The sequence below is a fragment of the Vombatus ursinus genome, unplaced genomic scaffold, assembly GCF_900497805.2.
Source record: "Vombatus ursinus unplaced genomic scaffold, bare-nosed wombat genome assembly UNPS02014798.1, whole genome shotgun sequence".
Lineage (NCBI taxonomy): Eukaryota > Metazoa > Chordata > Mammalia > Diprotodontia > Vombatidae > Vombatus > Vombatus ursinus.
In genome coordinates this window covers 75,020,874-75,032,998 of record NW_020954576.1, presented here as the reverse complement: position 1 = coordinate 75,032,998, position 12,125 = coordinate 75,020,874, and the positions used below count along the sequence as shown (strand labels likewise).

General features: G+C 36.6%; 1 protein-coding gene across 1 annotated transcript in view; it reads right to left on the bottom strand.

Annotated features, from left to right (window-relative positions):
- Positions 1 to 9,138: 9,138 nt before the first annotated feature.
- The window catches only part of LOC114050178 (uncharacterized protein C1orf100 homolog), a 29,864-nt gene continuing 26,877 nt past the window's right edge, over positions 9,139 to 12,125 (bottom strand). Inside the window, exon 4 of the mRNA XM_027871809.1 lies at positions 9,139 to 9,209. Coding sequence (XP_027727610.1) covers positions 9,139 to 9,209 — 71 coding nt within the window. The remainder of the gene's footprint in view (positions 9,210 to 12,125) is intronic.

Sequence of the window (12,125 nt, the reverse complement as noted above, 5' to 3'; positions counted from 1 at the left end):
ACATGAGTCAGCAATATTATCACAGGATTCTCCCCACACCCCCAACCCCCAAACAAAACAAAACTAATTTGATATGGGCCTGCATTAAGGCACAGTTCCTGGAATAAAGACATAGATAGTCCCTCTGTATCCTTATAGAAAGGCATTGATGTGCTGGATAGTGTCCAGACAAGGGCAACTAGAATGGTGAAGGTCTTTGAATCCATGCCGTACAAGGAATTAGGGATGCTAAGCTTAGAGAAGACTTGAGAATTTTGTGATCACTATCTTCAAGCTGTCATATGAAAATGGAATTAGACTTGTTCTGTTTGGTCCCAGAAGGCAGAACAAAGCACAATAGATAAAAGTTGCCAAGAGGCCAATTTAAGCTTGATATCAGGAAAAACAGAACAAGCAAAAATCACCCATGGATCCCCCACCTCCATAAAGGGGTAGTTTGGGGGTATCTTTTCATACCTCCTCATCTGAGTACATTTGACCTTTATAGTTTTGTTACATTTACTTTTAATGTTTTGGTGTTGCTCTTTGGGTACTCTTTTCTTGGCTCTGCTTACTTCACTCTGCTTATACTTCATATAGATCTTTCCATGCTTTTCTGTATTCATCACACACATCATGTCTTAGAGCAATATTCATCACACACATCATTTCTTAGAGTAATATTCCATTATAATTCATATATCACAGTTTGTTTAGTCATTCCCCAATTGATGGTCATCTACTTTGTTTTCAATTCTTAGCTGTCGCAAAAAGTGATAAATATTTTGGAGTCTGTAGGGACTATTTTCGTATTGATGAATTCTTTGGAATATAAGCCCAGTAATGGATTCTCTGGTTCAAAGAGTAGGGACATTTTGTTATTTTATTGCAGAATTCCAAAATGGTTTCCGAAATAGCTGTGCCATTTCACAGCTCCACTGACAATGTATTAGTACGCCTATCTTTCTACAATTCCAACACTATTGCCATTTTTTGTCTTTTTTGGGGGGGGGGCTAATTTAAAGGGTGTGAGATGAAATCTAAGGGTTGTTTTGATTTGCAATTCTTGTATTATTAGTGATTTGGAGCATTTTTCATGTGTATTTTGGATATTTTGCATTTCTTCTTTTGAGAACTGGTTGTTCCTATCTTTTGGGCCATCTATTGTGGAATGGCTGTTAGTCATCTGTGTATATGTCTGTGCATGTGTACATATACACGCACATAAATTATTTATATATCTTGATAACAAACCTTTTTCAGAAAAATGATATAAAAATTCTTTCCCATTCGACCACTTTCCTTCTTATCGTAGATATATTAATGTTGTTTGTGCAGAAGCTTTTAAATACAATATTCTGTTCCTTCAATTATTTTAATCTTTTTTTTAAAGTGGTCTTGTTCCCACCTACTCTGACCCCAGATTTCCTCTTATCATTTGTTACTCCTTTCCCTTTAGGGTTTTATTAGTTCCTTTTTCTTTCCTGCTTTTATTTGGTTTCTTCCCCCTCTTCTTCTTCTTTAGTCAAGTAGATTCTACCTTCCTCTCCTTCCTTTTACCTAGTCCTGTTATTTTTTTAATTTAATTTTTTGGTTCCCTTTACAAAAGTGTTTCTCTCAATCTTTTCATTATCCATCTTCTCTTTCTGTTTACTCTACATCCTCAGTCTCTGATTCAGGACCCCTATAATTATCTGGTCTCTCTCTCTTCTCTGTATTCTTCATGCAATCACAAATTCCAAGGTATCTACTCTAGGCTTTCCATTCTAGATGCTTTCTGCCACTGCCTTGTTGGGCTTACCCCATGTTTCCTCTTTTCCATTGTGCCTCACTCCCAGAGCAATGCCAATTATTGCAGGTATCAGACAGGACACTGTCCCATGTTAGGGCCCCTCCCATACCACTGATCTATATCCTCTCTTGTTGACCTTTCCCCCCTTGCACTTACCTGAATATCTCCACTTTTCCAGGTGCCAGTTGCCCCAAGAGGTTCCAACTTGTTCCCTCTCCAAACAAGTTTTTAAGCACCAAATCCTTCAGATCTCATCCAATGTAAGGTCCTCATATCTCCCTTCACCCATAAGAGCATTCATCAATGGAACCTCCTACCTCCAAAGTAAGGCTCCTTCCTTCTGCCCCCCTTTTATTAGTCTCCCCTGCCCTTTCTTACCTTCCTTGAAGTCTCTTCTTTTTCTGAGACCATAAAGGTCAGCTTACCCTCATTGCTAACCCTTGATTTGACTGTGACATACTACTCATTCTTCTCTGTCTCCTTGTTCCTCTTCCTCCTTTTCATGTACTCTCTCATGTTGTAATGTAGTCCCACAAAAGAAGCATTCACCTCTAGACAGAGTATGACCATTTCTGTCCATAATGGCCCCATCTGCCTCTTCACTGTTACTTCTTCCAGATTTCTACCTTTATCCTTGTGTACATTTATTTTTTCTTGATTTCATGTTCATTTATTTATTTATATACCTTTTATTTTAAACTTAAATGCAAAAAGAAAAAAGAAGAAAAAAAAAACCGTTGCCATGTATGCAGCAGACCATAAGAGAGGATTCAGTATAAAACAATAAATTTTCATTTCAAGAAAAACTATTTAATAAATACTACACATTGTTTTCAGAGCTGCCCAGCTTTTCTTTGCTTCCTTGTTGGTTTTCTTTTGTTTTCTGCTCTGCATGTTTTACTTTATTTTTCCCCCCTCCCTCCCTCTACCACCCTAAAGAATGTTACAATTAAGTGTGGATATATATATATATATACACACATAGATATTTATAAATATACACATAATGTACACACACACACACACACACACACACATATATGTATATATATATGACCATATTATGCTTATTTCCACCTGTCATTTGTTTCTCTGAAGGTGGATAGCATCTTCCTTCATAGTTCCAAGTCTTTCCATGTTTTTCTAAATCAACCAGTTCATCATTTCCTATACCACAACAATATTCCAACCAATCACATCCTATCTGAGAGATTTTCTGCATTCCTTCTATTCTTGGCTACATAGGTTTTATTTATTCAACAAAATTTTAATTTAAAATAATCAAAATTATTTGTTTTGTACTTCAACAATGCTCTTTCTTATAATATAGCTTAAGATGTGGTGCTTTCTTTACATCTTTTTTCCTGCTTTCTTTGATGTTCCTGACCTTTTGCTGTTTCAAATTTATTATTTTTTCTAACTCAGTAAAATAATTTTTTAGAAATTTAATTGGGATGACATTGAATAAATAGATTATTTTAGGTAAAATTGTCATTTTAAAAATTATATTGGCTTTACCTAGCCATGAATAATAAATATTACTTCAGTTATTTAGATCTGACTTTATTTGTATAAAAAGTGTTTTGTGTTTATGTTCATATAGTTCCCTGAGTCTGTTTTGGCAGGTGTACACTTAGGTATTTTATACTGGCTAGGTATTTTAAATGGTATACAATAACGTTGATTAATATTGCTGACATAGTGTAGTTCCTTTATTTTTCACTTTTGGTTAAATCTATTTTAACTTTAACTTTGTCTGAGATCATGATTACTATCTCTGCTTTTTTTACATAATAAATTCTACTCTTGCCCTTTATATTATCTTTGTGTTTATCTTTCATTTTTATAATGTTTCCTGAAAGCAACATATTGTTGAATTCAAATTTTTAATCTGCTATCCATGTCCATTTTATGGGTAAATTCATCCCATTTACAGTCTAAGTTACAGTTACCTACGTATTTTCCTCACTATCCTTCTCACTTTATTTACCCTATCTCTCCTCACTCCTCTGCTTTACTTTACCCACTACCTTGCCCTCCTATTCCTTAACCTACCCCATCCCCCTTATCCTGTCCTCCAACTTGTCTATACCTTTGCCCTCTTATTTCTTTCTGAATTTAGAAGACACACACACACACACACACACACACATTTCCCTCTTTAATCCATTTCTAGCACTACTCACCTACCTCCTACTAGCTTTTTCTGTATCAGTTTTTCCTTTTATGTCTCATTTGTATGATAATTACTCCTTTTTATCTTTCCCTACAGTTTTTATTCTCTTTAGAATCACCCCATCATATTTGGCTTAACCCAAGCCTTTCTTTCAAACTACCTAAATAATGATGAGAATCATAAGAGTACTGCTAATATTTTCACATATACGAAGTAAACAGTTTGACCTTATTGAGTTCCTTATAATTCATCTTTAATGTTTACCTTCTATATCTCCTGGATGTTATGTTGAATTTTCCCTTAAGTTTTGGGGTTTTTGTCACAAAAACCTGCAAGTCTTTCGGTTCATTAAATGCCTCCCCCCCTCAGGATTATACTTAACTTTGTGTGAGTTACCCTTGGTCATAACCCAAGCTCTTTTGCTCTGCAGAGTATAGTATTCTAAGACCTATGGTCCTTCAATGTAGTAACCACTAGATCTTGTATAATCTATATTATAGCTCTATGACATTTAAATTGTTTTTTTTTTCTTCTTGTTGCTTCCAATATTTTCTCTTTAACTTGGGAGCTGTGAAGCTTGGCTATAATATTCCTAAAAATTTTTCTCCTGGGATCGCTTTCAGGTGATAATCAGTAGATTTTTTCTATTTCTACTTTGTCGCCTTCTAGAACTTAAGGGTAATTTTCCTTGATAATTTCTTATAGTATTGTATCAAGATTCTTTTTTTTAATCATAATTTTCAAGTAGTCTAACTATTCTTATATTATTTCTCCTTGATCTGTTTTCCAGATCACTTGTTCTTCTGATGAGATGTTTCACTTTCTCTTCTGTTTTTTCATTCTTTTGATTTTGTTTTATGAGTTCTTGGTGTCTTAGAACATTATTAGCTTCCCCTTGCCCAATTCTAGTTTTCGAGGAATTATTTTTTTCCTTAAGTTTTTGATTCTCTGTTTCCAGTTGGTTCACTTTCTTTTCGTAATTTTTTTGATTTCTTGGACTTCTCTTATTTTTTTCCCCTAATTTTTCCTCAGTCTCTCTTATTTGATTTTTAAAGTCCTTTTTAAGTTCTTCCAAGAACTCTTTTTGTGCTTGGGACCATTTGACATTTCTCATTGAAAAAGGAGTGGCTTTTTTTAGCTCCTGTGTCTTCCTCTGAATATGAACCCAGATCTTCTCTATCCCCATAGTAACTATGGTTGGGTTCTTTCTCCTTTGCTCACTCATTTTTATTTATTTATTTTTTTGTTTTATTTTGTTTTTAGCAGCTATTAGTGTAATCAAGTTGTAGTCCCAAGGTATGGGGAATGTGCACCAAGTCTCATGTCCTTCTTATTGTTATTTTCTGAGGTCTGTCTTGGGAGCCCAACCTTGGGCTCTCATCTCCACTCATAAGCCTCAGCCAGGGCCCCCAGCCACACTATTCGCAAATGATCTAGCTCCCTATAGTCCTTCTGGTGGCTGCAAACTACAATTGTCCTCTCTGCCCTGGAAGTGAAACTGGGGCTTCTTCTCTCCTGCAGGTGTCCACAGCCAGCAGGATCCCTGCCCCTTCCTACTGCGCTCAGCAGGTGTGTGCTAGCTCCTTCTCCCTGCAGCCACAGCCAGGGAGGCTGGGATCAGCACAGCTGTGCTTGGCATCCCTCCATAATGGAAGGTCCTTCAGTCTTCTTCTACTCAGCCATCAGACCCCCACACTGTTGGCAAAATGAAAATTTCTAAGGCTGAGGCTTAGACCCAACTCTCAACCCAGCTTCCCCAAGGTCTTGTTGTTTGTTGATTCTATAGTCAGCCTAGAGCTATTGCACTTCACTCAGGCCAAACCACCAGAGGTCTGGTCCTTCCTGGGGTCTTCTCAAATTGTCTTAGACATAGGCTCCCAAAGTGGGCAACACCTCCCCTCGGGGTCACTAGAATGATTCTCGGGGGCAGTAGTAAAGCCTTGGGTACAATTGGAGGGGCATTGAATAAAAGTAAGGTGGTGTTGAAATCATAAGGAAAGAAGGGAAGATAAGAAAATTTTAAAAAATCTTTATACATATTTCATCTGTTATGTAACAGTTAAAGTTGTATTGGTTACATTATTTTCCAAATAAACATACACAATGTAAGTGTGGTCAAGTCCACCGACAGGTCTCAACAAGCAAGTGTTGGCAGGTAAGCTTGTTGTGCATTATTGAGAAGTCCAGCATGCATCAGCAGGAATATGTGTGTGTAATGACTTCTTTACAATATGAAATTATATGGATAATACATGATGCAATATTGCATCATCAAAATTTCAATGCAGAAAAAAACCCACAAATTTACAATAAATTATTAAATTTAAGGTGTGTTATTTAAAAAATATTTTATATTTTTTTGAAATAAAACAAATTTCAAAAAAAATGTTAAGGGGTTAAAGGAAGTAGATTTCCAGGGGGGCACTGAGTAATTTTTTTTTGAGAAGGGGGTGGTAGGCCAAATACGTTTGGGAACCTCTGTCTTAGGAGATCAACTGCTTTACCCCATGTTTATTTCTGCTGCTCTGAGGCGATGTTCTGTCTTTTGTTGTGGAGGAAATTTGGAGAGCCGAAAGTTTTCTGACCTACTCCGCCATCTTCCCCTTGTGTACATTTAGAAAGAAGTCTCACCCTCGTCTCTGTTGTCACTTTGTTGCTCTTGCTATCCTTGCCTCCTTCATTTATTGATTCCTCCTGCATTTCTGTTTTTTGGGGTGTTTGGGAAGCAAATTATCTCTTTAGTTCTATTTTTCTTTCTAAAAATATTTCAGATTCTTTATTATTGAATATCCATCTTTGTCGATATGGTTAGCTCAGATTTGCTGCATAGTTCACCCTGGTGTACATCCTGAGTTCCAGTGCTCTTCAGAACACATTATTCTTTTTCCTCCTTTTTCTAGTGAGTGCAGAATTAGTGGAATGTCCTTTCCTTTGTATTTGAAGGTCTTTTTCCCTAATGGCTTGTGGAACTTGTTTCTGAATTGAATTGTTAAATTTAACCACCATTTGTCTTGGAGTTTGTAGCTTTGGGTAATTTTTTTCTGGAGGTGATCTGTGAATTCTTTTAATTAGTATTTCATTTTCTAAAAGTTCTAGTCAGTTATCTTTTATTATTTCCTTCATTCTGGTGTTTGTCTTAGTGAGTTTTTTTCTGGAAGACCCATGATCCTTAGGTTGTTTTTACACATCCTATCTTCAAAAATCCTATCTGCATAGTAACCCTATTTTCTTTCATTGTTATTGTGTTTTGCTTCTTTTCTTCAAGGCTGTCCTTCATTTCTTTCTATTTGCATTTCCCATCTATTGTTCTCTCATTTGTTCCTTTGCTGAGGCTTACCATTGCAGATTCAGGTTTTTCTATTCTGCTCGTGATTTTTGCTGTGTAGAACAAATTCTGTTTTCATAAATCTCATTTCTCTTTTAAAGCACTCAAAAATAGTGTGATGTGGGTCCATGTTCTCCTTAAATTCTACCAAGTCCTTTGTCTCATCGTGTTCAATCATTTTCCCTAATCTTGTAGTATTCATTTATAGATGCCTGAATTTATCTACTGGGTTGGAGGTCACATTTCCTTCTGTTGTTACTGTTTTTCCTGTTTATCTGTTTATGTTCAACGTCTTTGAGTTTTCTTTTTCCTGGAATCTTTAGTACTTTCAATTCCCTCACCTCCCACTGCACCCCCCTCATTTTCCTTATCACTCATTTTCTTACTTCCTCTTTTATTGTAGTTTCCTTAGAGGCTGGAACATGGCTCACCAGCCTAGATATCTGCCTCAACTGATTTTCAGGTGGTCAGAATCAACTGCAGCTGGATGCTGTGCTCTTTCTCTTAGGCTTGGTGGAGTGCTGCATGGTCTCCTATATGACAATGCCCTGTCCTGGTGGCTGGCCCCACTCTCTCTGTTCCTTAATTCTTTAACTTATCACAAACAGTTCAGAGCCCATTTTCTGGAACATCACCTTTCAGAGTTTTGTACAACTGGTGCATCTGGGTTGCAGCGCCTGACCAGGTTTTTTGTTCCTAAAAGGCTGTGACCATGCTAGCTGTTGAAGCCCAAAAAAACTTCTGCAGAAGAGGACCTGAGTTCAAATGTGGCTTCAGACACTTGACGCTCACTAGCTGTGTGATTCTGGGCAAGTCACTTAACCCTATTGCCTAGCAAAAAAAACAACAACAAAAAAAAACTTCTGCAGCCTGGAGCCAGGGTCTCCATGACAGTGGAAAGAGGGGAGGGGGACTGGGGTATTGAAGTAGGTTTTGATGTCATATCTGTTAGTGTAACCTTTCTGCCAGGAGCATGGGAGGTAGGGTAGGAGTGTTGGTCAGTGAGCATCAGTTTGAGGGTTTGGGGCTTGGTTTTTTTTTTTTTAACTCTTGGTTTTCTGGGTGCCCTGGACCATGGAGACAGCTGAAATTGCTTTATCTTTGATACGTAATTTCTGTTTTGGAGAGGTTTGAGAGGTCATGAAGATCAGAGAAAATCTCTAGTTTACCATCTTGTTGCTTACAAGAAGGTGTAATTTAGTTATAATCCAGAAGGCTCATTTAGTTATAATGGAAATTATCACTATAAAACCTACTTGAAAAACATAGATTAGAATACTTCACAGCTGTACATTGAGTTTCCTTCCCTAGCAGATAGATATTTCAGTAAATGAGTGGGAGGGTTAACCCAAAGAGTCTTCTGTCATCTCCAATACCATCCATCTGTAATGTGTGCCTGTACTTTACCTTAATTCAACCTATTGCTCAAAATGTCTTGCTTTCCAAAATGGTGCACATTGATCCATTAGCCCACAACCACACAAGTATCCCTTGAATTGCTTCCAATCCATCCGTTTGGCTACCTTCATAACCAGTAGCAGAATGCCTGCCAGCAGTGTGTGTGGTCTGACTGTAAGATAGAGGAGAACTACCCGTGGGATAGAACCCCTGATCTCAGCCTCACGGCTTCAGGATGGAGTCTAATTAGCTGGTGAGAGACAATCATTTGTATGATTTAAATGTTTTAGGATTTGTTTTAATATTTAATTTAAATGTTTTAGGATTCAGTACTCCTGTTTATACCTTTAGACATGGTTTTGCTACTATTGTCTTTAATCAGAAACTGAGAATACTAAATATTATTCTGCCTGCATGGGGAGTTATTATTGGGGTTCAGATCCGCTTCTTTCAAAAGCTTTCTTCTCATCAGAAGAGCTTTGGTAGGGAGTTAAGTGGTCTCGAATCAAGTACTGGTGTGGCTAAAATCTGATCTGACTCTGTAATTAAAAAAAAAAAGGAATTAAACTTAATTTTATGAATTGTGGTTATAATTAATTTGCAAGTGTTAAATATTACTTAAAAATGAATATATTTTAAATAATAACACTATGTTATTTCAAGAACATCTGCACAAAGACAAGTACCTTTTTAGCCTGTTAATAAATGCTTTGAGTTAGTTCTTTTGACACCCAAATTTGCACTAAAATGAATACCTAGATTTTAACATTTGCATTGTTAGATAAATTTAGGAGACTAGCAAGGTTATGTAGAAGGGACAGACAAAGCCTCTAATTTCATTGATATATGGGGAATTTCTGTAAAGAAACAACTCTTTCTAAAAATGCATTGTAATCTTAGGGACTCAGGCCCTAAAAGATTAACTAACTTGCCAGAGTCTTATAGCCAGTTTACTAGAGGGATTTGACAATCCCTCTGGTCTTCTTGACTCTGAAACTAGTTTTCTCACTACACCCTGGTGCCTCTTTGACTCTATTTGGCATTTATACTAACCAGGTCAGTAATTCATTTGAGCCCCCAAAGCAAATTGTTGACAAGTAAGTTCCTTGGCCATCTAGGTATTGCAGTGGATAGAATGCTTGGCCTGGCGTCAGGAAACCTGAGTGCAAATCCAGCCTCGAACACTTATTCTTTATGTGACCCTGGCAAGTCACTTAACCTCTCTTTGCCTCAGTTTCCTCATCAGTAAAATAGGGATAACAGCCTCTACCTCTCAGGTTTATCGTGAGGATCAAGTGAGCTAATATTTGTAAAAAGTGCTTAGCACAAGAATTGGGAATCAAGGGGATGCCATCAATTGGGGAATGGCTGAACAAGTTGTGGTATGTGATTATGATGGAATATTATTGTGCTATAAGAAATGACAAACAGGGTGATTTCGGAAAAACCTGGAAAGACTTATATGAATTGATGCAAATGAAGGGAGCAGAACCAGGAAAAAGTACACAGCAACAGCAATATTGTACAATGAAGATCTGTGAATGATTTAGCTGTCCTCAGCAATACAGTGATCCATGATGATCCCAAAGGACACATGACAAAACCTGTTATCTACCTCTAGAGAAAGAACTGATGTTGTCTGAATACAGACTGAAGGAGACTGTTTTTCACTTTTTTCTTTCTTTTTGTTTGAGTCTTGTACAAAATGAATAATATGGACAGTTTTACATGATTACACACATATAACCTATATTTAAATTGCTTACTGCCTCAGGGAAGGGGGAGCAGAGGGGAGGGGGAAAGGATAGAATTTTAACTCAAAACTTAAAAAAAAACCCAAATGTTAAAAAACTGTTTTAACATGTAATTAGAGAAAAAGTAATGTCATTTTAAAAAAGAAAACTAACCTCCACACCATTCCATTTTTTCCTTTAACTTATATTTCATCATTCTGTTTTCATTCGATCTCTGTTTTACTATACCCTAAGATACTAGCATAGAGAGTTCAGTTGAAAAAAGATCTTATCATGAACTAATGAAAAAAAAAGTGCTTAGCACAGTGCCTAGCTCATAGTAGATGACATATAAATGTTAGCAATTATTATTTTAGTGTGAAGTGGTCTTGTATTTATACTACTTGAAGTTGTAATTGTGTAAAATAAGGTAATTGGTTCCAGCCCAATGGAAATATGCAGCACAATTCAAATAATGGGATTACTTCATAAGCTTCATTATTTTCACTAATCTGGACCTAGAGTGTTGCTGTGAAATCCATAAACCAAAGTTGCATTTATTTATTTAGATTGCCATGATGGGCCTCTGTCACAATTTTGATTAACTTCAATATGAACATGATGGCAACAAGGGCTGCAGTCATGAACACTAAAAACGGATGATTATTGGGTAGGTTTTGACATGCTTTGAGCTATGCGAACTGAGGCCAACCTTATTTTTCTAAAATATGACCTGAGCTCTGGGAAGGCAAATGTGTACAAAACTTTATCATAACTATATCTCATTCCAGGCAATGATTTTGAAGGACCATAGACTTTTAGAAGTCAGTGAGTCAATAAACCTTAATTAAGCACCTCCTATGAGCCGGCTATTGTGCAAGGCAGGAGGTATACAGACAATATTGAAACAGTACCAGTAAAGACATATGAATTGATACAAAATGAAATGAGAAGAACCAGGAGAACATTGTACACAGTAATAGCAATACTGTAGTGATGATCAACTGGGAAAGACTTAGCTACTCTAATTAATACAGTGATCCAAGATAATTCCAATCCACCTTCAGAGGGAGAACTGATGGACTGAGTTAGGTTGAAGCATACTTGTTTTACATTATTTTTCTTGCTTTTATTTTTTGCTACATGGCAAATATGGAAATGCGTTTTTACATGACTTCACATGTATAGTTGATATATTGAATACCTTCTCAATGAGTGGAGGAGGGACTGGAAGGGGTGAGAGAAATTGAAACTAAAAAAATTTTCAAATGAATGTTAAAAATAAATAGTAAATAACTTTAAAAAAAAAAAAGATTCCCAGTCTCAAAAAGTTTACATTCTATCATTTTCAGGCAAAACCACACTTAAACAATGTTAAACAAATTTATTCAACAAATATTGTGTGCCTGCTGTATGCAAAGCACCATAGTAGATGTCTGTGGGTAATACAAAACAGAGTACAATATGATTCCTTAAAATTAATCCATTCTGCACATTCTTGCCAGATTGAGCTCTGTAAAGTAACCTCTTCCATCACATCACTCCCTGGCTCAAGAAATTTGCTCCATTTGTAAGCTGTGTCTTCCTTGCTAGAGTGTAAAGCTCAAGTGCCCCTCCTACGTGACACCTACCTAAAATCATTGGTGATTGTACTGATCTCTGCCTAAATTTGTATTGTACTTGGGATCAAGACCATACAGTTTAACACTTGTTATTTTTCTG